Genomic DNA, 26,607 nt, shown 5'->3' on the forward strand with positions numbered 1-26,607 from the left:
CAGTTTTCCCTCACTAAACGCTGGTCATGTGATCCAGTACCAGTTGGAGTCAAAGAGCTTTTTAGCTGCAGTAGAATATACAAGGTCCTCTCTTTGCCATTGATGCCAGTATACAGAAATCAATCCACCATTCTTCTTTCTTCTTCAGATAAAACATTTCAAAGACCAAACGCAAGCACAAGCGCTCATTATCAAGGCACCTTCCGAGGCTTCGTAAACTTGACTGAAGGTCACAGAAAAGCTTCCTAACCAAAATAGGGAAACTGGAATTGCTTCATTTTATTTATATACCTCCAGCTACAACCATTCAAGCTCTTGTGTTTACTGACTCATAGTGAGCCTTTCGATTATTGTCACTGTTTCACAGTGAGGCCAAATGCAAAACCTGGCCACCCTCTCTCATCTGCTACCAAGGTATGAAATTGAAAACTAATAAATGAGTGTCTGCAGAATATTATGATCACACAGTGAAGTTAACCTTTGAGCTTATGTGCTCATTAATGTCACTGCCCCACATTTTTTAAACCTATTAGACATTTGTATGAAATGAATTCTCAACTCGTAGCCAAAAATTTGTCTTTTTGAGGTTAAAAGTAGCACCATCTTTGGTAAATTCTAAGCAGTTTATTCTTGACATGTCAAATTTGTACAAACTGAGGAAGTTAGCTTAAAATTTAAGACACGTCGTTTACATGTTTCCCATCAAGTTACTACATATTTGACAAAAGTTAATGTAAAATGTGCAAAACCATTAAAAAAGAAGCCGTGTCTCATCATGTCTTTACCATAAAAGGAAAGATGGCAAACACTTGTAACTTTCTTTTGGGTCTTTATGCCACCTAGAGGAAAAATGGGATTGTGCTCAGCCTGCTCTTGGCTTGCCAAAGTGTTTATGGAGTGTTGTAATAAAGGAGAGATGTTCAAAAGTATACACATAAAATATGCATAAAAGTCCAAGTATGCATACATTTTTAAACTACAGTAGTTCAGTTATCAGCATTTCTACTGAAAGTAGCATGTTTGTTGGTGCCAGATGGGCTGATCTGAGTATTTCAGAACCTGCTGATCTACTGGGAATTTCCCCGCACAACAGTCTCCAGGGTTTACAGAGAATGAGCCAATGAAGAGAAAACTTCCAGTAAGCTGCAGTTCTCTGGCCAAAAATGTGCAATGGTGTTTCTACAGTCTGTTGGGGCCAAAGATAAAAATTCAGTGGTGGTCCTTCCAACCAGCAGTGATCACCACGTTACACAAAAAATCTGACATCACAAAAACAAATGAACAAACAGAAACATGGAGACTTAATGCACAGCTAGCCAAGTTAATGCCAAATTTCAAAGTAAACAAAAGAATGAATTTGATGGTAGCAGAAGTTGTGTTATTCAGGCTTCTTTCTCCCACAGTTAAGATTAAACTAGCAGTGTTTAGTAATTTAATATTATATTTAATCCACTCACCCCGGTCTTGCTTTCCCCCCTCCTTATTGTCGTTGCTGCAATTCCAAATCTGCCAGCCCTCTGGGACCAAGCACTTGCCTGCCTAGCTTTCTGAATACATGATTAACAACATAAAAGCATCCATCTCACCTTGTATCAACTGTTCATGATGCTGGTGATGGTGTAACGATGTGGGGAATGTTTTCTTGGCACTCTTTGGCTTCCATGTGAGCATGATTTAAACACCACAGCCTTCCTGAGTATTGTTCCTGAGCATGTCCATCCCTTAATGAGCACCATGTCACAAAGCTTAAATCATTTCAAACTAGTTTCTTAAACAAAGTGATTTCATTTTGGCCAGATGGCCTCCACATTCATCAGACGTCAGTGCAACAGCGCACCTTTGGGATGTGGTCAGTTGCCATGCCATCGTGTTAATATGATGCATAGTGTCCAGTTATTTTGAATACCTGTGCTGGAAAACACACATTTTACCAACTTATCATCAGCTGCAAAATAAATAAATATCAGCTGTATTTACATGACAAGCCTCACTTTATTGTTTTCCATGGATGAAAACACAAACTGCGTGTACAGAATGGTAATCACATGCAATACAAAAATATGAATTTTTACAACAACATAAAAAAAAGAAAACAAAAACACGAATTGGCCAATACTTAAAAAACAAAACAAAACATTGTACAGCTTTTATACAGCATTCTGTACATGAAAAAAATATAAATATATATACACATCTGTAATAGCCAGAGCAGTACCAGTTCAAAAATGTTGTCATGTGTTTTACATATAAAATGTTTGTAGAAATATTAGAAGAATTGTCTTAATTTGCTGTACATTAAATAATGTATATACAGTACATTACATACCATTGGATTTGCAACACAACATTTACTGTAGTCTTTCACAACTAACCCCCCCCCCAAAAAAAATAAATAAATAAATAAATCAAACAGAACAAAAACAACCCTACATGTTCCAACACAGTACACTCACTCAGTCGACACACAACCACAAGCACACCAACTGAAGCCAGCAATCACAAACAGTATACACAAGCACGCACAAGAGGTACTGTTTAAGGAAGGTATAGGACACTTTTTGCACCAGAGGATTTCTCCCTCCCTCTTTTCTTTCTTTTTTTTGTTGCACAGAAAATGCGATCACTCAGCTCCTCGAAGCAACTTCCTTTTAAGGTGCACTTCACACTTCAGCAGATGAGCATTGCTATGAAAAAGTCTGCAGAAAGAAATAGACTGTAGTTTTCTATTTTCGTGTAGATAGTCTTTGTTTTCTGTTTGCATTTTTTGTCTTCCACTTCAGCTCGTTTAGCATACGCAGGTCTTTATCAGTGCCCCCTTTTGGAACGCATCGAATAAACAGTGAATTCACCAGACCAAAAATGACAAATAAGCTAACACACTGTCCAAGGGAAAAATAAACACTGCAAAAGAAACCCTACTCAAAACAAAAAAAGCAAAAAAAAAGAAGAGTCTATGATTTTTTTTTCCATTTTGACAAAGTGCATATTGCATTTAGACTTCTCAGGACATGCCATCCTACAATCCTTAAAAAAAAAAAAATAATAATAAAAAAAAACTGAGAAGGAGGAGGCAGGTGGTTTAAGATCATCACTCAAGCAGCATGTCAAAGTTGTGTCAAACACCCTCCACCACCACCCAGGGAGTGAAGAGATAAATGAAGCAGGGTGTTTGGTATTAAGGTCCATTTTTTTGTCCAGCAGTGTGTATTTGCGTGCGTGCGTGTTTGTGTTTTAGATAGAAAGAGAGCCATGTGGTCAGGACCACCCCAGGCAAGAACAACCACATCACAGCAGCACAGAGAAGTTGAGCAGGGCCGAGGACAGGGCAGCCATCAGCAGGCACAGACCACAGCACACCAGTCAGTCTCAGCACAGACACCACAAGCCAGTTAGTCAGAAGCCTCAGAGTCTCGACTGACATTACAGGAGAAGACCAGAAGGAAGGCAAAGAGCTATTTTTTGTTTTGTTTTGTTTTTAGACGAATGAAGGGATTTAGGGTGAAGGGCGACAACGGTTGTCCGTCACACCTCAGTCCAACGATCCTCTCTTCCGAACAAGGAAATAACACGGAAGATCGGACTGTGGATTAGTGGAATCGGCGTCTGTTTCAGACAGAGGCAATGCTTTGATCAATCCTGTAAGAGTTAAGGATTCAGGAGCATGCAAGGCAGACCCAGGCTTTGTTTTGCATTGCTTTTGTTTCAGAGTGACGGCTACAACCTAGATTAGACAAGAGAAAAAGAAAAAGACAAAAAAGCAAAAGAAAACAGACATTAGACGGTTAGTGAAAAGTTAACAGGCTTACATTGGAGAAAGCAAGATATCGCACGCACTGATTAGTTAGAGGACATTCATGAGATTTAAAAGGTTTAAAGCATGTTTAATGTGATTTAGAAGTCATTTGAAAATCAGCTGTGCAAAGCTACCATTTAAGAAAAGAAACAAGAGTGAAGCCCAGTGACTGCTGGCAGCAGTCTTGAAGCAAATGGCAAATGTAATAAAAGTGTGTGAAAAAGCAAACCATACAGTATTGTACAAAAGTCCTCGCCCACATTTTGCTATATATATATATATATATATATATATATATATATATATATATATATATGTGTGTGTGTGTGTGTGTGTGTGTGTGTGTGTGTGTGAGAATAGGATGAGGGACCTATGGATTCTTCGATACCCAACATCCACAATGACGGTGAAACAACTAGTAGCTCAGTGTTCCAACATTCGAAAGAATGCCCTCACAGTTAGAGATTGACGAGGTACAACATAAATGCTACGTCAAGGGGGAGCCAGGACGCCAGGTCAGGGGGGAGATATCATCACCCCCACCCGAGATTGGATACCAAGCCCCAAGTGCGATAGGAGAAGCATCGTTGAGTGCGAGAGGAACTGACCTGAAAGATAGGATCATGGCCAAGCTTGAAACCTGGACCCCCCGTAGCCGGTTACCAAGATTACGTGAAGTACCCTCAGAAGGTCTACTAGATGATGTTAATGCAGCACTACGGACGATACCTACAGCCACGATTACCGACACTAACAAGCTGATCTACAATACGGCAGCAGTGATCAGTGAGATGCTTGGCTACAAGTTGAACAGCCACAAGGGGCAGTACCCTCCATGGAGAAGGAGGCTAGAGGCTAAGATCAAGGTAGCACAGAGGGAGGTTAGCCAACTATCGGAGTTGCAGAAAGGCGCGATGAGGAAGGTGCCTAAGAAGTACAGGAAGCTGTCCATACCTGAGGCCTTGGAAACTGCCAAGCAACGGCTCACAGCCTTGGCCAGCCGCTTGAGGAGGTACACCAGAGAGATAGAAGGCAAGAGAATAAACCAGCTGTTCTCCACGGAACCAGCCAAGCTGTACTCTCAGTGGCAGGGGAACAATATGAGAACAGCACCACCAAGGCTGGAGGCAGAACAATACTGGAAGAGCATATGGGAGAAGGACGCAACCCATAACGGCAATGCTCAGTGGCTAGTGGATCTGAGGGCAGACCATAGCGACCTCCCTGAACAGGGTCCAGTAACTATCACAGTGGCAGATATCCAAGAAAGGGTCTCCAGTATGAAGAGTTGGACAGCACCAGGCCCTGACATGGTTCACGCCTACTGGCTGAAGAAGCTGACTGCACTCCACGAGCGTCTGGCAGCACAAATGAACCAGCTGCTAGTTGACGAGAGACACCCGGAATGGCTAACCAAAGGCCGGACGGTCCTGATCCTCAAGGACCCCCAGAAGGGACCGGTCCCCTCCAACTACCGACCAATAACCTGCCTCAGCACCACGTGGAAGCTCCTTTCAGGCATCATAGCGGCTAAGATGAACAGGCACATGGGTCAATACATGAGCGGGACACAGAAAGGGATGGGCAAGAATACCAGAGGCGCAAAACACCAGCTACTGGCAGACCAAGCAGTCAGCCGAGACTGCAGGACCAGACTGACCAACCTGTGCACTGCCTGGATTGATTACAAGAAGGCCTATGACTCAATGCTCCACACCTGGATCCTGGAATGCCTAGAACTATATAAGATCAACAGGACCCTGAGAGCCTTCATCAGGAACTCTAAGGGGATGTGGCGGACAACACTGGAGGCCAACCTCAAGCCTATAGCACAAGTAACCATCAAGTGCGGGATCTACCAAGGAGATGCTCTGTCCCCACTGCTGTTCTGCATAGGCCTTAACCCCCTCAGTGAGACAATTGACAAGACTGGCTACGGATACCGACTACGGAATGGAGCAGTTGTCAGCCACCTCCTGTACATGGATGACATCAAGCTGTATGCCAAGAGTGAACAAGACATCAATTCACTGATCCACACCACCAGGATATACAGCAATGACATCGGAATGTCGTTCGGGCTGGAGAAGTGTAGTCAGATGGTAACAAAGAGAAGGAAGGTAGTCAGAACTGAGGGGATCAAACTACCAGAAGGCAACATTGCAGACATAGAGGACAGTTACGAGTACCTGGGGATCTGCAGGCAAATGGGAACCATGAAGAGGCCGCTAGGAAAGCTGCAACCACCAAGTACCTGCAGAGGGTCAGGCAAGTCCTGAGGAGTCAACTGAACGGTAAGAACAAGATCTGGGCTATCAACACCTACGCCCTGCCCGTGATCAGGTACCCTGCTGCGGTAATAGGCTGGCCAAATGAGGAGATAGAAGCCACTGACATCAAGACAAGAAAGCTTCTTACCATTCATGGAGGGTTTCACCCCAAGTCCAGCACCCTGAGGCTGTACGCTAAGCGGAAGGAAGGGGGCCGGGGACTGGTGAGTGTCAGCACCACAATCCAGGATGAGACAAGGAACATCCACGAATACATCACGAAGATGGCCCCAACTGACAGCGTGCTCAATGAATACCTCAGGCAGCAGAAACCCAAGAAAGTGGAGGGAGACGAGGAACCATCATGGAAGGACAGGCCCCTGCACGGTATGTACCACCGGCAGATAGAGAAGGTGGCTGATATCCAGAAATCCTACCAGTGGCTGGACAAAGCTGGACTGAAAGACAGCATGGAAGCACTAATCATGGCAGCACAGGAACATGCTCTAAGCACAAGACCCATTGAGGCTGGGGTCTATCACACCAGGCAAAACCCCAGGTGCAGGCTGTATAAAGATGCTCCAGAGACAATCCAGCACATAACAGCAGGGTGCAAGATGCTAGCAGGCAAGGCATACTTGAAACGCCATAACCAAGTGGCCGGCATAGTGTACAGGAATGTGCCGAGTATAACCTGGAAGTCCCAAGGTCAAAATGGGAGATGCCCCCAAGGGTGGTGGAGAATGACCGAGCTAAGATCCTGTGGGACAAAATGGTGGTGGCTAACCAACCGGACATAGTGGTGGTAGACAAACATGAGAAGACGGCTGTAGTGATCGATGTAGCGGTTCCGAATGACAGCAACATCAGGAAGAAGGAACACGAGAAGCTCGAGAAGATGTGGAGGGTGAAGGTGACGATGGTCCCAGTGGTAATCGGAGCACTAGGTGCAGTGACTCCCAAGCTAGGCGAGTGGCTCCAGCAGATCCCGGGAACAACAGCGGAGATCTCTGTCCAGAAGAGCGCAGACCTAGGAACAGCTACTGCACAGGACCCTCAAACTCCCAGGCCTCTGGAAGAGGACCAGAGCTTGAAGTATTGACCACCCACAGGGGCAAGTGGGGAATTTTTATTTATTTATTTATTTATATATATATATAGCCAGGAAAAAGGGACATAGGTGCAGTGATTGATAGAAACTTGTCTAAATCTACATGGAAATATAACATAGAACGCAAAAACAGAGTTTGTTCAATTCTAGTGAGCTTGGAATATTTGGTATAACTATTCCTGAAGTAGTCTTCATGCTTCATGAAGTACATTTGGAGCACTTCTTTGGATGCTGGCTGCTTTTTGTTCTCTATTCTATCAAGGTGATCACACACTGCTTCAATAATGACTTATTATTATAATGACCACTTATTCTTTTGTCCTCTACTTGCCTAGTTACTCAAAATTTTTAATGGACACACTGCACACCATGCTGAGATATGTAAAGTTTTTAGTGACGGTCTTTGGGAATCACCTTGTTGGTGCAAAAATACTATTTTATGTCTGTCAAACTCATAAACTCTCATTTTTGATTTTTGCAACAGGCTGCTAAGCAAAGTGCCTAAAGCCACATTTTAAAATTGGTTCCTTACTTTCTTCTGAAAATGATCAATTTCATACACGGGACTAATGAGTGAGAATTAAAGGAAAACTCTGAAAGACCTTCAAAAAGCCAGGAAAACTGGCATATGTGGTTGCATGAAGTAGTTAAGGTGGTCTATGTAAGAATGAAAAGACTAAAGCAAAGAGTCGATTAGATGTTTTACGTCCAAATATCTACATGCATTCAGCTGAGTTTTAATTTGATCTCTATGCATTACCCAGTTACACTCTAGCTATAGTCTGTTGGTCACAAATGTAACAAAGTTCTGTATGACAGACTTATTTTTGCCAAAAATGTCTCATTTCAATAAACAGTGCTGTGCAAGGAATCCAAGTTCAGAAGTCATGTTTCCAGCTATAAATTACAAAATTCACATTTCATCTGAGCCCAGTACTAAGGCTGAACCCAGCTCTGATCTGATATTCTACTCTCAATAAACAAATAAGAAAAAGGAAAGAAAGGTTTTTGTGTTCACAGGTCCAGTGTCTTCACACCATCCTTCATTTCTGGGATACCTACTCTGCAGACTTCCAGAAATGTCCAGGGTGGGACAGTCTGCGGTTGAGTTTGGGTAGCTTCTCCAGCATGTCAGCCAGCTGCGTAAAGGTCGGCCTTTCTCTCAAGTCGTACGCCCAGCAGGCAGAGAGGATTTCCTGAAACAAGAAACCACTTTGTTTCAATGTGACTGGCAAACCATTGACCCGCACTCACCGCACTGTGAACTACAATCGATTGACCTAAAAACTGATGCAACATCTTGATATCGTTGCATCAGCATGGGTATTTTCCACTCTTACACAAGCAGAACAAACATCTACATTTATGAATGACTGACACACTCAAGGTCCAACTCACAGTGACCTCCTTTCCCAGGCTGATCTCTGCCAAAATCTTCTTTATGCCCTCTCCGCTCCCCACCTGCCAGATGGTAGCTTCCACAGGCTGGTTAGTGATTGGCCAGTCCCTAGCTTGAAGCTCATACCAAATTGTACTTGAAGTGGGGAAAAGGAAGAGCATTTTTTTTGACATTCAAATGGTGGACTTCCCTTTTAGTCAGTGAAAGTTATGACAGAACTCAACCAGATGTGCATGAAGAACTTACCCAAAGGCGTACACATCTGCTGCGGTGGAAAAAGGAAGGCGGTCCTCATTGTTACCTGGGCTCATTCTGCGCACAATCTCTGGTGCGAGATAACAAATCCAGCCATGTGGAAGTTTGAGTTTATTTTCACGCCTGAAAAAACAAACAATCAAAAAAGCAGTTTTCAGTAACACTTTAAATGGAGGGGAAAAGATGTATTAAGAGGACAAAATGCATTCACTAAATAAAGTCCATAACTCCTGTTAGCTACTAATGAACCATACACAAAAGGAGGCAAAAAATTAGTAAGATGGGCGCTCAAAATGTGCTTCAGAAATCAAGAGTGTCCAGAAAATGATTGGAATTTTACAATCAGGAGAGTTCCCTTTTTTTACTGGCTGACAAGGGAGATGCCTACAGAAGTAGCACTGCAGACCTCAGCGATTATCACAGATCAGTGGGAGTCCCCGGGTAATAGAGTGGTTTTAGCACTGCTTTAGTTAAGGTCATAGTTTTAAGGTCTCTTTGGGGTGTGGGGTGGTGGACACGTTTCTTACCTTCCCTCCTGAACAACTCCAGAGATCCCAAACAGGCCAAAGTCTGCGATCACAACCTTATTGGTGTCATGAAAAACGTTCTTTGACTTCAAGTCTTTGTGAACAATGCCTTTGGCATGCAGATAGCCCATTCCCTGTATCAGCAGGCCAACGGTGTTCAGACAAAGGAAAACACAGTAATAGAAAATTATATCTTTGACTACACAGTTCTGCTATGTTCTAGTACGTAACATGATTCCCCCCCCCCCCAAAGTGTCATGTTTCTCACAAATTAACACACAAAAAAGAAACAAATACCTTTACAATCTCCTGAGCAATTTGTCTTGTCTTGTTAATATCCAGAGTGTTTTTAGTGTCTCGAACTACTGAGTAGAGTGTCCTCCCTTTACAAAAACTGCAGGAGTTAGAGGAAAATCATTCTATTAAAGCAAACACATGCATCCGGTTTAGAATAGTTTTTGAGGTAACCTGTGATATTTTTGTTCTCACCTGGTGATAATGGCCAGGTGGGGTGGAGCCATGCAGGCTCCCATAAAGAGGACCACATTCTCATGCCTGGTCTGTCTGTAGTTCATCACCTCCTTTTTAAAGAGCTTCAGGTGATCCTGATTGTTCCCATCGATCTCAAGAAGCCGGATGGCCACCTCGCCGTGCCACCGGCCCTTGTGCACTTTTCCCCAGCGGCCCTGGATAAACAAAACACAAACTGTCTGATTTTTTATTTTTTTCGAGTATGCAACACAGTATGAATTTGTTGGGTAGATTCCTCACCTTTCCTATGAGCTCCCCAAGGTCCAGCTGCTCAAAGGGGATGTCCCACTCTTGCAGGTAAACGCTGGTCTGACTGGCCTTGCGGGAGATGGGGCCCTTCCACTGGTTTCCCCGAGAGTTGGGCAAATCATCCAGCTCGTCACACTCGCCGTCGGAGCCCATGTGCATCCTGATCTCCCCTCTGTCGTCCTCATCTTCTCCTCCATCCACATTGTCCTCATCATCCTCCTCATCGTCCTCCTCCTCCCCTTCATGATCATCTTCGTCCTCGACCTCCTCATCCCCTTCCTGCAATAGTGTGGCGATGGTTTTAGTAAAAGTTGATTTAAAAAAAAAAAAAAAATCTACCAAATATAAATTTAAAACTGCCGATGAACATTTTGTAAGCCAGCGTTGCCACCCGAGCAGGTTCTAATCAACAGATGTCACAGGGACTTTTAGTCACAAACCTTTTGGCTACATTTGGATGGTTTAATGAAATCTTAATCTTCATTCACCTGAGCTAATTTCATACCCCAGTTGACAATTGTCCAACCTTTTAGGAAATCAAAGCATGAGTGTCTAAAAACTGAAAACAAAATTAAACAAATCCAATTTCTGAAGGTGTGACACTGAACAGCCTCACTGTACAGACTAATAAGCAAAGAGCCAGGAAACAGTACAACAAAAGAATATTTTGCAGACTGCATCTCCAGCATTACCTCTTCATCGTCATCTTCTACCAGCTCATCATGTACGTCGTCTGATGATTGCTCTATCTCACTGCTGTGACACAGAACACTGATTTCAGAGGGGTTCAAAGCAAGACAAAAAAAATAAAAGGCTGTTTCCGAAAGAGCGACACTGCACAAAATGCACTATATTTCATTTTAAATAGTACAAAGACATCATGACAAATGGTAAAGGTGAGATTCCGATAAAAGCAACAAATATTTTTTCCGTGGATGACAGATCTATACTGCAGGCAGGCTAGTTTTAATGATTTCTTTGAACTGTTCTGTTTCCAGAGTGGAATGATTGTACAGCATACTTCTTTAAAGCCTTTAAAAAAAACAAGAATTGGGTGCACAAGTTTGAATTTACTTTGGATCATCTTTAATTGAAGTGTCATTGAAGAACATTGAAGTTTCAAAGCAAAATAAAGTTTCTCACGTTCAACATTTTACATTTATTTAAGGTGTTGCTGTGTTATTCAATTAAACATGTGGTTTACATAATTTGCAGACCATCACATTCTGCTGTTATTTACATTTTAGAGCATTCTGCCATTTTTAAGAAACAGGGTTGTAAATAACCAAAACCACTGTGTAGTCACTAAAACTTGGATTAAAGCTTGAGACAAAAAAGTCTTACACTCTGTCCTGGAGAACATCTGAGTGGAAATTTGCAGGACTGGAAACATCTGCAGAGGAAAATGACACCAGTTAGGGATGACCGATGGGAGCAAAAGTTACAGAGCCAGCAGCACACATGAACATGACTGCTCATGCAATTTCCTACTACTTCCAGCAGATGGCATCAGAATGCTGCCACACAGTCAAACACAGCTAATCTAACTACTATAACCCCTAAAAGCAAACATGCAGGAGATAGAAAACTGTAAAGAAGCCATGGTGTGGAGGGAGAGACGGATGAAGGGATCTTAACAATGTAGTATTACACTTTGGGACCATCAACTCACCCGGGAAGATAAATTGCTGTCTATGCTGAAAGTAACAGGCAGCTTTTTCAAAGAAAAAGAGAAGGGGAAGAGTGATAAGCAAGGCAAGGGACACAAGGGTTTTTGGTTAGAGAAGCTTTGAATCAAGAGATCTTCTTAAAAACTCCTTTTAGTGTTAATATTGTGTATTTGGGGAAAAAGGGTAAGTAGTTGTGGGAGTGCCACACTCCTGAACCGGAAAAGATTCATTGTCAAATGCATTGAGGAAAAATCAGAACAATGTCAGCATGCATGTTTCAGTATATACTCTACATGTGTATCTGTGCATCTGTGTTTGTGATTCTGTACCCAAGCTTACCCGGGAAATTAAATCGGCTGTCTCGATGACCTTTGGGTGAAGGGTTGGGCGGTGGTGTGGCACTGGGGGGGTTGCTCTGCTGGAAGGGTGCTGGGGAGGAAGGTGTGGATGAAGTGGTGGAGGATGGGTTGCTGCTGGAGTCCAGCTGGTTCAGCACTGGTGGATGATCCTGCTGGGACCGGGATGGAAGGTTACAACACTAAGCATGATTGCTATTTATTAGCCATGTTACATTGCCTTCAAGATTCCTTCAACAGGCTCTATGCTTTATGTTCCTGTCAGTGCACACTTTAATAGTCAGGTGTGATTTCAGATACATTATCTTTACAATGGTTAGCATGGACGGATGATGGAGATAATGGAGGTATATGTATTGGCATAATAGTTCAAGGTAATTAAAAAGGGACTACACACACGGCAGTTCTGTGAAAGTTCTTTTAATTTACCTTTTTTGTAATAGCCTTTGGTAGTGTGCCAAACTGCGGTGCTTCCTGCGGCCGGTCCACTGGGTTGTTTATATCAGAGGGAACTGACTCGGTCCTCCGAATTTTGGCAACTGTGGGAGAAAAACAATCATGTCACAAACAGGCAGGAATGCCAAATAGATTTAGCCCATCAGCTGCACAGCGTGGGATGAAAGAAAACTTACTTGGTAGAAAGGAGATTCTGCAGGATGGAGCTTCCTTTGTACATTTGTTGTGGCACTTTAATCTGCATTAGCAAAAAAACCCAAAAAAACATAGGCAGCATATGAGAGGCTTAGCGGTAATTCGTAATTAGCACTGACGGCACGTTACACCCAGATCAAGATATAGCCAAGACATCAGATTCCCACCTTCCTAAAACACATGTGCCTTCTAACAGACCTTTTTTTTCACCACTTTTTTGGGTTGTGTTTGTGACAGTAATTAACTCACCGACAGTGTTTGCACTTAACTCCAAACATCATGTTTTTCTGGCACACTTGACACGTCTGGGACAACCAGGATTTGGTGGAAAACCTAAAAAACAAAACATAAAAGCTTCTTATGGACCCACTCTGTATTAGATCGCTGTAAAGTTTAATTTATAAATGGTCTGTACTTGTATAGCGCTTTACTAGTCCCAAAGGACCCCAAAGCGCTTTACACATCCAGTCATCCACCCATTCACACACTGGTGATGGCAAGCTACATTGTAGCCACAGCCACCCTGGGGCGCACTGACAGAGGCGAGGCTGCCGGACACTGGCGCCACCGGGCCCTCTGACCACCACCAGCAACGGGTGAAGTGTCTTGCCCAAGGACACAACGACTGAGACTGTCCAAGCAGAGGCTCGAACTGGCAACCTTCCGATTACAAGGCGAACTCCCAACTCTTGAGCCATTATTGCATTAACAGCAAATCTATCTTTTCTAGGCATTGAAAGGTCTACCTGTGCGTGACTGCAAGCCCTATATCCCTCCTTATTGCTTGTGGGGAGCTGCGATGCACTGCTACATTATCTAGAAAGAGACAGAAAGAATGCAAATGATGAGTAGTGATTACAAGGATGGCTGACTGAGGTGATGTTAAGTCAAAGCCTTTATTTACATTCAAGCACAAAAACACACACAAGATCATTATAGCAATGTTGCAGAACCAAAGACTTTTACATCATGTCAGTAAAGTGGACCTATCATGTCTTTACTCCTGTGTTTTTCTGTGGATTCCAATTTTAATATTGCCAAAATTTCAAATAGTGATGTCAGTGCATCTGTAGTAGCAGTTCCTATGAGCCAAAAGCTCAGATTTCAGACTGCATTTTTTACTCTTATATCTCATTTAGTGGTTGTGTTCTTAATGTGGTCATTTACAACACACAGTCTTAAGCTTTGAGTACACCTGTTCTTTAGATCTGTTCAGACAAACAAAGTAAAGCTGTCTTTAAGAGAATGAACTGACAAGTTGCACCAAGGCCCCGTATACAAGAACTATTTTGATCTACGAAGCTGGAAATGAGCACAATAAGTCCACTTTAAGCAGGTATATTCAGCAAAATTAAAAGTGCATGCATGCAGCTGACTCACTCTTAATTGTGCTGTGCTCCTCCAGCAGTGTGGGAGTTCCAGGAAGGGTGTAAGGTGCTGTGTTGGCAGCTGGGGTGGCACCGGGTGTCCTTGCAGACACGGCGGGGTAACGAGAAGGCGAATCCTCACATCCGTTACCATTGACTTGCATGTTCAGGAACAACTTGTTCTTTTTAACACACCTGGAAACGCACAGAAAGAAGAGTGAATCAGCAGGTGCAGTATACTGAACTGCTTGCTTACTATACTGCACAGGACAGATTATGTAAGGGCCTGGGAGAGGCACGTTGGAGAACCTTAATTGCATTGGCACACGAAGGGCAGGGTGACATCCTTAACACCCAGAGTGAAGTCACAAGGAGTGAAGGGCTAAGCGGTGCCAGGTCTGTGGTTTATACGCACATGCACACAAACACGTGAGGAGCCACAGTTGTAAAAATTTGCAACAAGACTATCAGTCTAGTACTGCGACTTGCGACCTCCTTACATAAAGTAACACTTTTGTAATATACCGCACAACATATGCAGATTGAGAATAAACCTCCAAAAGCATATAGTGTCCTATGTTAGCCATTTTTTCCATTTTGTTTCGTTTTTTTTAAATAAAGTTTTCCACAAACAGATATTATGGATAAACATGTGATTGTATTGTGCTTGGGCAGCCAGTCCTAGTACAGAAGTTAAAAAAACATTAGATATTAAGAGAGAGAGGGATAGAGAGAAACTGTGTTTCTTGCCACCTCTGAGCATTAGAACTAGGAAATACTTCCTGTTTTGACATGACTCATAATCTCTGGGAATCTGCGTGGGGATTAGCTCCACTCATACAGCGAGAGCAAAGGAGCAACAGGCAGTATGTGAACGGATGTGAAAGAGGAAGGGGAAGAGGGAGAGAGAGCGAATGAGGACATATCTAAGGAAAACTGCTTCTGTCCCGACAGAGCGCAAGACGGAATTAAGAGTGAGACATCGGGCAGGACCGGGGCATTTTATCAAGCCCTTTATAAAATGTCAAACAACAAGTGCTCTTTCAGTTGATAGTAATAACAAACCGAGAAAAAAAGATCCCTTGTGAGAAGGCTTGTCAGCTGGCCAACACCATTGCTGGCCAGCATAAATCAGAATTTTCTCCTTTTCCTTTCTGTGAAGCAGAAACTAAACACTTCCTGCAAAAACAAGCTGAGATTCAAATTTCAGTGAAATAAAAGATACCCCCCCCCCCCAAAAAAAAGCAAACAGAAAACCCCCAAAACACATACACACTCCCCACAACAGAAGCAATCTGTCACAATTACAGTGCCATCTGAGGATTCCCCACTTAGTTCCAGTCTGACCTACTTATGAAAAGCTGCAAATGAGGTGAATTCTTGAGCAGTATCTTCAAACCACCCATTAACAGCTTAGCACCTACTTGTTGGTGGGAGGGTCCTCGATGCGGTTGCCCAGCTGAGACTCGTGGCTTTTGCTGCGCGTCAGTGTGATGTTGGGAAGCAGGTGCAGTACCTTGCGGGATGGCGGGGGAGGGGTGCAGGGAGGCTTCAACCGGTGACGCCTCTTTGAAGGAGGCGTTATAGGTGGGGTGGAGATGTGCCCATGGAGGCGGGCTGCGCGGGCAAAGGACATAGGGAATGGATCTGTGAGAGGGCTGTCGCCATGTGCGTCTGGCGTGGGCGCCGCTGACATCGAGCCTGAGCGAGGGTGGGGGAAGGTTGCGCAGGGAGTGGATGGGGTGGACTGGATGGTGGATGGGCGGGCTAGAGGCGAGGGGCTGTGTGTGCGGAGTGGGGTCCCCAGGTTGGTTAGCTGGTCTGCTGTCAGCAGAGAGCCGCTGTCCCTCCTGGTGGGCTCAGACAGCCAGAGACTGCTGTCATCTCTTAGTTCGCCTCCTGGAAGAGACATGAAACAGACCAAAAATAAATAATTAAAAAGACTAATAGAAAATCCGTGGGAAATATATTCTAGGAACATCCAAGTGCAAACCCATACCTGATTCAGTAGCACTCTTTAGACAAGAGAGGGCAGCACCGAGTCTGCCACATTCTTCTGAGCTGGACCCAAGTCTTCGCATTGTGTCTCTCACCTGAGCTCCTGTCATCTGCAGTAAGGTATCCAGCGACAGCTTTGCCTCCACGGCCTGCAGAGGAGCAAAACAAAAGCCCATGACAAGAGCTCTAATCTATTACAACGTGAAGCAGTATATTAGTGACAAGCTTTGTACAACAAAAGAGAGCAAAATACCCCAAAAGAACTATGCTTATATGGCATTCATAAAAAATATTTTTTGTTCCGAGTGTACCCTCAATCAGCCACAACAACACTGTTTGTAGTGAGGCTGAAACTGAGCGTTAAAAAGGGCAGAATGTTGCAGTGCTCAGCAGGTTATTCAACATCTGACTCGGGACAGTTCCTGGAAATCACTGTTAATCCTGTTTGTTTGGGGTATTCCAAACACTACTTTGTCTGCTTATCTGATTTTTCAGATTAGCTGCATAGAGCAGAAGCGGAACACCAAGATCAAACCTGAGCTGGGGTTTGACAAAAAAAAATGGCTTAATATTTTCTGTCTATGTGAAATGTCTTATACAGGTGTAATGACTGTACAATGGTGAAGGTAACTTTAACAACAGTAAAAGAGGAAGTAAACAGTGATGCAGTAAGATGCAGAGTTAATACACACACCACACTGTGAGAACTGGGAAGCACTAGTGGGCCGCAAAGTAAGAAAACAGAAGCGCATGCTTTATCATCTTTTTCCCCAATGACTGAACGGATAAAGACACAAATTCATATAGGCTTGGATACTCTATGTGGACACAATTGTGAATTGTAAATAATATGAAGTATTGGGTGTCATAAATAAAGAAAAAAAAATCCAAATGGAGGATTAACAGTGTGTTAAAGTTAACAGTGCTCACATTAGTTTTGATTGACATTAGCTGACCAGTATTTAATTAAGCATTAAGTCTGTATCTTTATTAATACTGAAAAGTTATCAATTTTGAAATTAAAACAAAGAACGCTTAATCGTGACTGCTTTACAAATTGAAATTAAACCCTAAATGTAATCCACTCAGCAGCTGCGATATTTCTAGCATTTGTTTCAGAGTGGAAATTATTGTAGCACTTTATAATAGGCAAATTGTAAATAGTTTGCGGTACTTTTTTGACTGACTATTATATTGTATTACGCGTTATATCACAGCTGATACCAGACAATATCAGCATTGTCAACATTTACATTCTCATGACACTGGGGCATATAAAAATTTATGTAAATGATGAAGGCCTAGTCACTGGTCAATGTTCAGAGCAGCAAATACTGCCGTTTATACAGCGCCATGGGCCTCTCAGAGACGCACAACGTGTCCTTTAGTGTTGGTCCACTGATGCACGTGTCACAGCCACAGTGACAGCTCTTTAAAACAAGTATTATAAACATTTAGCTTTATAGATAAACCATGCAAATAGCTTTTTTAAATGCACTACGCTGTATCATTTACAAAGCTCTGGAGGCATCACGCTGAACTTTACAAAAAGCCACAAAGCATTTATTAAACAAATAGTTGTTGTGTTATTTTAAATTCAAAAATTCAAAAAGTAAAGTTGATAAAATTTCAAAATAAAGTCACATTGCACACGTTTAACTTCACTTTTAGGTTAATGGTAACAAACCATTAAACACGGATTTATTAATTATGAAATTCATTTTGTTATACATCTACTCTGCTTTGCTTTCACAATACTACACATCTAAACCAGCGCCACATGTTTAACCCTTTCAGTCATTTCAGTCATTATTTTTTTCTTAAGTATTTTTATTGGTCTTTACTCATGAAAAGATTAATAAAAAATACTTAAGAGAAAAACTGTCATAATTCATGCATGAAAGGGTTAAATAACAATGATTACAATGAAACACGTCATACATCTATAGTAACATTAAACGACCAGTGGGTGGCAGGTTATGGAGTGACAGTGTCCAATGTAGTGGTTTATGTGCTAATATACGATCAACACTGACACAAATACAAGGAAACAGCCTCTGAATAGCTGTCCACTGTAGTGACCACTATGTAAGGGTTATGTAGGGTTAAGTAGCTTTCATTTATAACCTGCTGTCTAGTTCCTCTCTAACGTTTTGGGTCATCTTGCTAACCACCCAGGCTGTCTTCCTTTTTTACTTCCCATTTTTGAAAATTTATTATTTCAGCAGACAGTAAAACTCAACAATAAGGCATCACAGGGTGTCGTAAACCAGACTGTTCCACTTTGGTTGATACTCAAACCCCATTTGGATGATTATTCCATTTCTTGACTATTGAAACTTTATTTTTTTAATGCATTTATTTTATCTGAACTTGTAGCATTACAGTGAATCACCGAGGCTGCTCACTCAAGTCAATCTCCTCAAATTTCAATAAAAACTGAAAAAGATGGAGGCGTTCTTTATGACCTCCAGTGTACTACCAACTCCCACTTATTTAAGCATTTAGCACTGCAGTTTTCCTTTCATATTCCTCTGTTTCCAGCCTTTTATGTGCCTTAAAAAATGTAGTCTGCAAGATTGGAGATGTACAAACCTGGAAGGGCGGGGCTTTCTTTTTACAGCCGAGTTACTGAAGCGGCAAAATAAAACAACAGCGCAATCAACAACTGATGGATGACAGAAGGAAATAGGGCCAAATCCAGTGAGTTTAGGATGTTTCTTTTGACTGGGGAAGTACGCAATCACTTATCAGTCAGGTTAAACCCTTGCTCTCAGGGGCAAACACTGATCACAAAACTAGGGCAACCTCCCACACTAGTGTGTACACTAGAACCAAAACATAGGACACGCACACACTAAACCACACACATGTAAGGGGTGAGTGATGTGATATTTAAAGTTGCTGTCGGCCCTCTACTCTCATTCTATTTCCTCACTCAGAACATAGTTACAGCAAAGCCTGCATACGTGACTGTTTCACTGGGGCCTCCTATACATGCAGTATTATATCGGCTCTGTTTTAATTAATATGGGCCCTTCACAGGTTAGAATCCCCAGTAGGAATTCTCTGTATTAAGTCATGTACATAATTCAGCTACGAATAAAACTGGACTGTCCATCACATAATCTAGCCATCATAGTATAAAGTGAGGAGATGCGCTGTAGACATCTCAGTCTAATAATATTTGGTCTAAATAGGTCATCAAAATGCCGCTACAGTCCTTTGTCCTTTGGGATGTCCCCGCCGGTCTAAAAGACATACAAATGAGCACTTTCTATTTCATCAGAAAACTTCATCGTGTCTCGTGCAAAGCTAAATTTTTTTGAAACGAAGTGAGGTTTAAGAGTGAACGGACTAAACGGTAAACAGAGCACAAATAATCAGATACGGAACAAGGTGCATACAAGGCCGGCACATATTAAAGAATAACGAGTGCAGGAGAGTTTTAAAAATAAAGCAGGTTACCGTCAGGTCACAAAACAAAGACAAATGGACTGGAACGACAAAAACACATAAGAGCTGACATGGATTAAAACAGTTTACAGCAGGACACAGCAGGACAGGACGGGCGGAGAGAAAGGAGAGACAATTATGACAACCCAATAAGAAAAATGATAAATCCAAGCGTTAAAACAAACAAACAAACAGCTGACAGCCACTGAACAATAGAGGAGCTTAAAAACAACACTGAAACAAAAATGATAAGTTAACCAACTGGTAGCTTCTGCAATGGAAGACTGCACACGGCAATGCTCTAAAGTTTCATCATGATCAGAAGTGACAGCAAATAGCGAGTTCTGAAATTGCATTAATAAGGGAGGCTTTCTGCAGGAAATCTCTCCGCTCAAGACTCCCCACTGCTACACGAGGAGGTCAGAGGTCAGTGTCAGCCGCAGATTAGCAGGCTGGAGTCACAGTTCAGGAGCGGGACACTTGAGTGGTGCTGAATAACACATATTAAACATTTTACTGCACTACATGGTTCTCACACCCAAGGTCAGTTCTTTATTTTCTGGGTCATTGTCTTTTTGGGAGATCGACAGAAAGTGAAACAGACCTTACCCTGGTTCCACCACAGCCCAAGTGATCCAGCACCTAAATAAATGCTAATTGTGTATGTTTAGGCAAGGAACGGGTCATTATCTTATTTTAAAAGAATCTACTGAAAAGCAAGACTTTAATAAACCTGTTTTTTTTTAATGTACACGTAACCATCAACAATGCTAGAGCAATAAAAAAGAAAAGGCACAGAGTGGATCAGCTAAAGAACTATAATAAACATAAGTACACTTTGTACACTTGTATAAAAAGGGCCTTCTCTTCCCTCTTACAAACATGGCATGGAGCTATAAATAGCAGCAGAAGGCTGAGAATGAGATTTTTGAAGCATTCAAGACTTTCTCCGAGCACAGACCAGCATGTCTCTTCCAGTTTCGCTTTTTTTGCTTTGCTAGTTTTGTGAGATTTGTTTCAGTAACAAAAAATAAAATTGAACAGTAGAAACAGTTATCTGAAATGAATCAGCTCAAGTTTAGATTTTGGCGTTGCCGTTCTCACGACGTCGGAAATGAAGCAGCTTCTCTTTTTGAAAGGCACTTTGACGGCCGCTGGTTAATTCCTCATGCACATGTGAATGTTGACTGAGTGCACATCACAGACTGCATATAAAAGACTTTTATACGCAGTCTTTGATGTGCTTATAGAACAGCTGTAAACGGGAGACAAACGCCAGCCACTCCGGCCAGAGTACTGGCGCCCAGACGATGACCTACCTCAATGAGCTCTGGTCGCAGGTTGATGGTGCGTAACCAGTCTCGCAAGTGTGGATAGCCGTCTAGGGCCTCGGGCCTTTCCGTCTCTGGCACTTTCTGCTTGCACTGGAGCTGTTTACAGATGTATTTCATCAGCTTCACCTGCAGGGAGCAATAGAGAACATAGCAGAGAAGGGAGGGGCAGGTTAGCGGGGGAGACTGGGAGTCTGCTACGAGCTACATGAGAAAGAGCAGGCATTCACTGTGAAGGGTATCTGTCACACCTGTGTTGGCAGGGTTTTATTGTTGCAGAGGTACCACCTTTAAAGCAGAAACAGACCGAAAACTTCTTTTTTCACACGAGTGACATGACACTGACCTGACACCAGTGTACCTGCAGTGACAGCTCCAATGTTTCCCTGTGCCCTCAAAGAGACAAGCTAATTAGATATAAACTGATATTATTATCCAGAGGAACAATGACCTGGTCATCTAATAAGAGCATCAGCAGTGCTGCCAAAGCAAATGTGTCTGTTTGCAGCTGAGAAGCATCAAAGTTCAGAGTGATGGAAAGAAAGTGCCCATGTGACTAGTTTCGTCCCACGGGCATTTTCCTTCAAACTTTCTTATTTTCTCTGAGCTTCTACAAATGTTTTACCCTCCAACTCTGAGGCTAAAAAGAAAAACCACTTCATGACAGAGCCAAGGAGCCATCATTTTCTTTCCAGGTTTAACACGTTGTTCACAATGTGTCCACGATGTGACGCCTGTATGAGGCCAATTCTTCTCTCCTTTACATGTAATTTTTCTAATTTTTTTCAAAGTGAATTTTTTTCTTTATTTTTTAATAGAGCTAGGGGCTTTCATCATAGCATTTCTAAACATACTACATTTCTTTAGAAACCATGAATTCTTTCTATTTGCACTACAGAATTATTACAGAGAGAGCGAAAATGACCATGATATTATTAGCCCTCTGAAAAACTGACCTTTTAACTGAGCCATAGCACAAAGCACTGCTGTGCAACGGTGCGCTTTAACTTTGTAATGCCCAGAGTTTGTAAAATCAATTCCCAAGTTAAAAACTCAGACACTAATCAGTTTAGATTTGAGAAAAAATGTAGATGGACAAACAAAGTTATCACAGCGTAGTACCATCAAGATATTCAAACACAGTACAGGACAAGTCTGACAGAGAAAGAAAACTAATGAGAGATGTGTTTAAAGACACCAGAACACCTGCTAAGACACTAGTGAATGACTTAGCCAAGTAGGGAATTGTAGTGTCAAAGAAGACAATCACTGGAACCCTGCACAGAAATGTACTGTGAGGTGACAAACCAAGAGACACCTTCAAGCCAGACTGAAATATGCAAAGGACAACCTGGAGAAAGATTATATGTACTGGAAATGTGTCCTTTTGTCAGATGAGACAAAACTAGAGCTCTTGGGCCGCAGAAATGCTGCTTATGTTTGGAGAAAGAAATAAGAGGTGTATAACCCAAAGAACACCACTGTAAGCTGTATTGTACACCTTTATGTGTACAATATAAACAATATTGTCCAGTATATTGAGATGAGCTGTAACTCTGTCAGGTTCTAAATAAAGTATTCCTTTCAACAAGATGCACAGACACCTACTTCTCCTCAGTTTTTTTTTCCTCTAATGGTTGCATCTGTTAATTAGCCGCCTGGGTGCAACCTTTGTTGTAGTGTCTCATGACATCAGACCCAACATCAGTTAACATCCCATCAGTTAATATTGCTTTACCTTGTTTTTGTATAGGCAAAAATGATCAGCCTATCAATGCAAATGATTCCACTGGAGTCTGCCTCGAAACATTATGTCTGCACAAATAAAATGTAAAGCTGTAACAATTTAATCTGATGCCTTCCAAAAAACCCACGTTGAGCGCAGTGGTCCTGTGAGTAAGTATAACAATGCTCGCCGTGGTATTGGTTTGCAACGGCCTGCATTGTGCAGCTCAGCGTGACTGTATAGAGTGTCCTTATCTCACCGTCTATCTGTAAGAATCCATTACAGCAGGCAGCACCTTGAGATGAGCTGAACGGCACCAGCTACCTTTCGACCCACCGCGCACCTCTCGAGTGCCTGGGCAACAGCGACGAGCGTGTGTCTTTCTCTGCTCATTGAGCTTCCTCTGCTCACCGACCAGACAGAAACTCGTACAGCATACCGCGCTGCTCTCGGAAAGTGTGGCCTTGGGATGTAAAAAGGCTTCTTCACAGCAGCCAACAAAAGCCTCTCGACTGGAGGCCAGAGAGATGAAAGACGATAGAAAGAAGTTAAATTCTCAACGTGTTGACCCTGACTGAAGCTTTTCAGCTCTGCGAGCAGTCGTCAATCATCAGCTGCAGTGAGAGCATTATAAAATAATAAAACTGAATGTAATCCAATGAAAAGAAATATTACCAGCACACAAGGAAGCACCTTGTCATAAAAGCTTATTTGGCTAAATCGAATGTGCCTAAATACAAACGTTTAGGTCTTACATGCCAAAGAGTGCCGGCAAGCTTTACTAAAAAAGGACAAAAACAGAGCAGCATTTCTGACTTGAACATGCATTCAGCTGCCAGAGGTTGGCCTTAGAGGCCAGTAAGTAAGACCAGCTTCCTCTCTGGGAGGAGTGAAAAGACAGGAACGTATTTTGCTGGAAACCTTTTTACATATGGACATATATGCAAATGTACTGACGTGCACACACACACACACAGACCCATGTAGATGGGAGATAGAAGCAGGACTGCACAAAGTGAACCTGTGATAAATGCAACATCCAATCCATTATAAACTCAGAATAACAGAGCCTGTAGTCCTTTTGTTTTTTGTTTTTTTTTAGATCAGGCCTAGCATGGCATTTGCTCAGTGTGGCTAATGAGCTAGCCTCCTGCTTTACCTCCCTATACACCAGTGCAGCCCTGTGACGTCAGGTTACCTAGCAACCCCTCTTCTGAGTCGTCAGCAACATTTCAGTGGGATTTTCCCAAACATGTGAAACACAGAGCTCAGGCACCATACATATCACCATATAAACATCCCAATGTGTAGGAGCAAAAACACGACCAACATTTCTTTTATATTGTTCCTCCCACAGAGAGCAGTCTCTTTACCCATTATCATCTAAATGGGTAAGGTAGACAGGAGGACACAAGCACGAAACCCCCTCACCGATATCAGTACTGTGCATAGGAAGAGCACAGGCACGCACACGTCAACAAAATAATGGCAGGCTGGCCTCGTGGATATTATTTTTGGTGCAAAGGGGAGAAAGCAGTGTTTGACGTGTGGCCCGGAGGTGGAAGGAGGAGGAGGGGGAGAAATGGCGTCAGAGCCCACCTGTCAGCAGAGCTAAACAACACCATGGCAACAGCCTAATGCTGCAAGGGGATGAGTGACAGCCGGTTTGTCGGGCACCGAGGAAAAGAGAAGGGAGTCCGAGCACAGGCCAGCCTGACACAGCAGACTCGAGGAGCACATCCCACCGCTTCAGTTGTTTTGTTTTCTCAAGGCTCCTGCTGACACAGCCACTTCGGTGCACCTGCCAAGGCTATAAGCGTGGCCCTATCACAGAACTGAGCAACAATGCTCTATCCCCGGAAATGTTATTCGCAGATGAAGGTCAGCTCTCCCGCCCAGAAATCTGCACTCACTTCTTGTTGTCAGAACAGGCTCGCTGAATAAGAACACGCCTTATGTCATATATCATTAGCCATGTGGCCCCTCTGGACTAGGTAAGAAAAACCCAAAGAGGAGAAACCGAGATAAGTTTTGGTGGAGATTGAACAGAAAGTAGAGCGCACTGAAAGTCAAAGCACCTCTTAAAACTGTGTCCCAGAGATTTGCTTCATCATATCTGTATGCTACATTGTCACCATTGGCCAAAACAGGAAAAAAAAAAATCCTGACATATTTATGCAGGGGCCAGGTCACAGAGGGGAGGTGGGGGTGTGTCTGTCGGGTATAAACAGTTGACAGTCCAAGACAATGGCCTATAAATTGCCCCTCCTCCATCATTGTTAGCACCCATGCAAGTCGATGCTGGGTGGGAGTGGTAGGTCCAGGGGTACGTGTCTGTCTGAGCCTCAGACAGACCAAACAAGACACGTCTAAGAGGAGAACATGTGGCCAGTTTAGCCAGTTAAAATGTAAGGTTTACAAGCTGCCGTGAGGCATTGCACTTTTAAACATTTTAAAAGGTCTATTTTTAGACAATTACAACCAGGTATGATTTACAGCTAGAAAAAGCAAATCCCTTCTTCCCAGAAAAGAAAAAAAGTACAGCAGGCCTCAAAATTACAGGATGCAATCCTCAACTCATCCCCAGTCGGTTTAAGAATAGATCAACATCTGCCTACACTGTTCAACAGTATGTACTTCTATCTTATTGGTTACTTCTGCTATACTGTAAAAAAACAAACAAACAACAACAACAACAAACAGAGAAAGGGTCAGGGCTGATATAGTCACTACAGTTGTGTTTCCTCCTTTATACACCCCCCCAACAGCAAACACACACACAGCAGTTGTCATGTCATGAGAAGCAGCACAGCGGATTGGCTTTGATTCTCCCCTCCCCTTTCCTCCCTGCTCTCCCTTCTCGAACGGGCTCTTTGCGCGTCATTTGATTTTCTTATTTAACAACCAACCCTGAAAATGCGTAGGAAGAAAGATGTCTAAATATAGATGCAGCCACAACAGCTCGCACCACGAGCGCGCAGCAAACTCTCTCCAACACTGTGAGGAGACAAAACAGAGTGACGCTTTGCTGTTTGCATTACATAGAGAGGTGATGAAAAAGAAAGATAAGGGCACAGGCTGCTTTTATGGAAAGACTTACAGCATCAATGTATATATCTATATCTCTCCCATATATATATATATATATATATATATATATATATATATGGCCAGCGTGCACGAGCAAAGCACTTGATATTAGGGTGCATTTGTTTTCCAAGTTGAGATTCTGTTGGGATTACGGCTCAGGAACAAACAAGGTGCTAAAAGGCAGAGCAAGTGGATGCGTGGATGCAATAAAGCAAGAGTCAAGCATACATGAAGAGCTACAGTAAATGTAACAGAAGAACCACGAGAGGCAGACAGAGCCTAAGCCTGAGTGGGATTAACGTGTGAAAAGTGAAGTACCAGTTAGCACTCCATTTGAGAGGCCAGTATCATTATCCTCTCACTGGCAAGGCAGAAAACCCCCCCACAAACACACACACACACAGTTCAAGTGGAATAATAAAGCTCTCTCAATGAGGGAATAAAGTGAGTTCAAGCTGCTCTTGATTGCACTCCAGTGCAATATGGGAAAGATAACCCTTTCGCACCACAAGCGTGACAACTACTCTGACCTCACACAGACTGCTCAAATTCAACACACAAATTAAAAGTACTCGCAGCTCCAGCAGGAACGATATCCATGCCTCGCTGCAGAACAGACCTCCTCTGATATGACGGTTGCATGGTGGAGCGCTTGCTGGAACTTTAGAACCATGGCATGCCGCTGCAACCACTGCACGCCTCACCTCATCAGACACATCTCTCGCACGCCTGGAAAAGCAACACCTCTCACACAATACTTCTTAAGAGTCATTTGAAATCTACGACCAATGCACTAATCCACTTACTTCTAAGAGACGGGGAACGTG

The 26,607-nt window shown here is 42.8% G+C and overlaps 1 protein-coding gene across 7 annotated transcripts in view; it reads right to left on the reverse strand.

Moving 5' to 3' along the window:
- Positions 1 to 2,024: 2,024 nt before the first annotated feature.
- The window catches only part of ksr1a (kinase suppressor of ras 1a), a 32,734-nt gene continuing 8,151 nt past the window's right edge, over positions 2,025 to 26,607 (reverse strand). For 2 of the 7 annotated variants that reach the window (XM_085174192.1, XM_085174187.1), the window contains 20 exons: positions 20,953 to 21,093; positions 16,179 to 16,326; positions 15,604 to 16,078; positions 14,193 to 14,374; positions 13,559 to 13,628; positions 13,062 to 13,145; positions 12,794 to 12,855; positions 12,591 to 12,700; positions 12,145 to 12,316; positions 11,808 to 11,849; positions 11,480 to 11,528; positions 10,828 to 10,891; positions 10,127 to 10,414; positions 9,845 to 10,041; positions 9,653 to 9,749; positions 9,356 to 9,489; positions 8,820 to 8,951; positions 8,573 to 8,708; positions 8,237 to 8,370; positions 2,025 to 3,721 (listed from right to left, as the gene is read on the reverse strand). In XM_085174192.1, coding sequence (XP_085030318.1) covers positions 3,715 to 3,721; positions 8,237 to 8,370; positions 8,573 to 8,708; positions 8,820 to 8,951; positions 9,356 to 9,489; positions 9,653 to 9,749; positions 9,845 to 10,041; positions 10,127 to 10,414; positions 10,828 to 10,891; positions 11,480 to 11,528; positions 11,808 to 11,849; positions 12,145 to 12,316; positions 12,591 to 12,700; positions 12,794 to 12,855; positions 13,062 to 13,145; positions 13,559 to 13,628; positions 14,193 to 14,374; positions 15,604 to 16,078; positions 16,179 to 16,326; positions 20,953 to 21,093 — 2,724 coding nt within the window. In that variant the 3' untranslated portion in view covers positions 2,025 to 3,714. Of the gene's footprint in view, positions 3,722 to 8,236; positions 8,371 to 8,572; positions 8,709 to 8,819; positions 8,952 to 9,355; positions 9,490 to 9,652; positions 9,750 to 9,844; positions 10,042 to 10,126; positions 10,415 to 10,827; positions 10,892 to 11,479; positions 11,529 to 11,807; positions 11,850 to 12,144; positions 12,317 to 12,590; positions 12,701 to 12,793; positions 12,856 to 13,061; positions 13,146 to 13,558; positions 13,629 to 14,192; positions 14,375 to 15,603; positions 16,079 to 16,178; positions 16,327 to 18,772; positions 21,094 to 26,607 lie in introns of those variants that run through there. The other 5 variants (XM_085174189.1, XM_085174188.1, XM_085174193.1 and 2 more) reach the window with 5 other exon arrangements.

Source organism: Neolamprologus multifasciatus, chromosome 10 (genome assembly GCF_963576455.1).
Source record: "Neolamprologus multifasciatus chromosome 10, fNeoMul1.2, whole genome shotgun sequence".
Lineage (NCBI taxonomy): Eukaryota > Metazoa > Chordata > Actinopteri > Cichliformes > Cichlidae > Neolamprologus > Neolamprologus multifasciatus.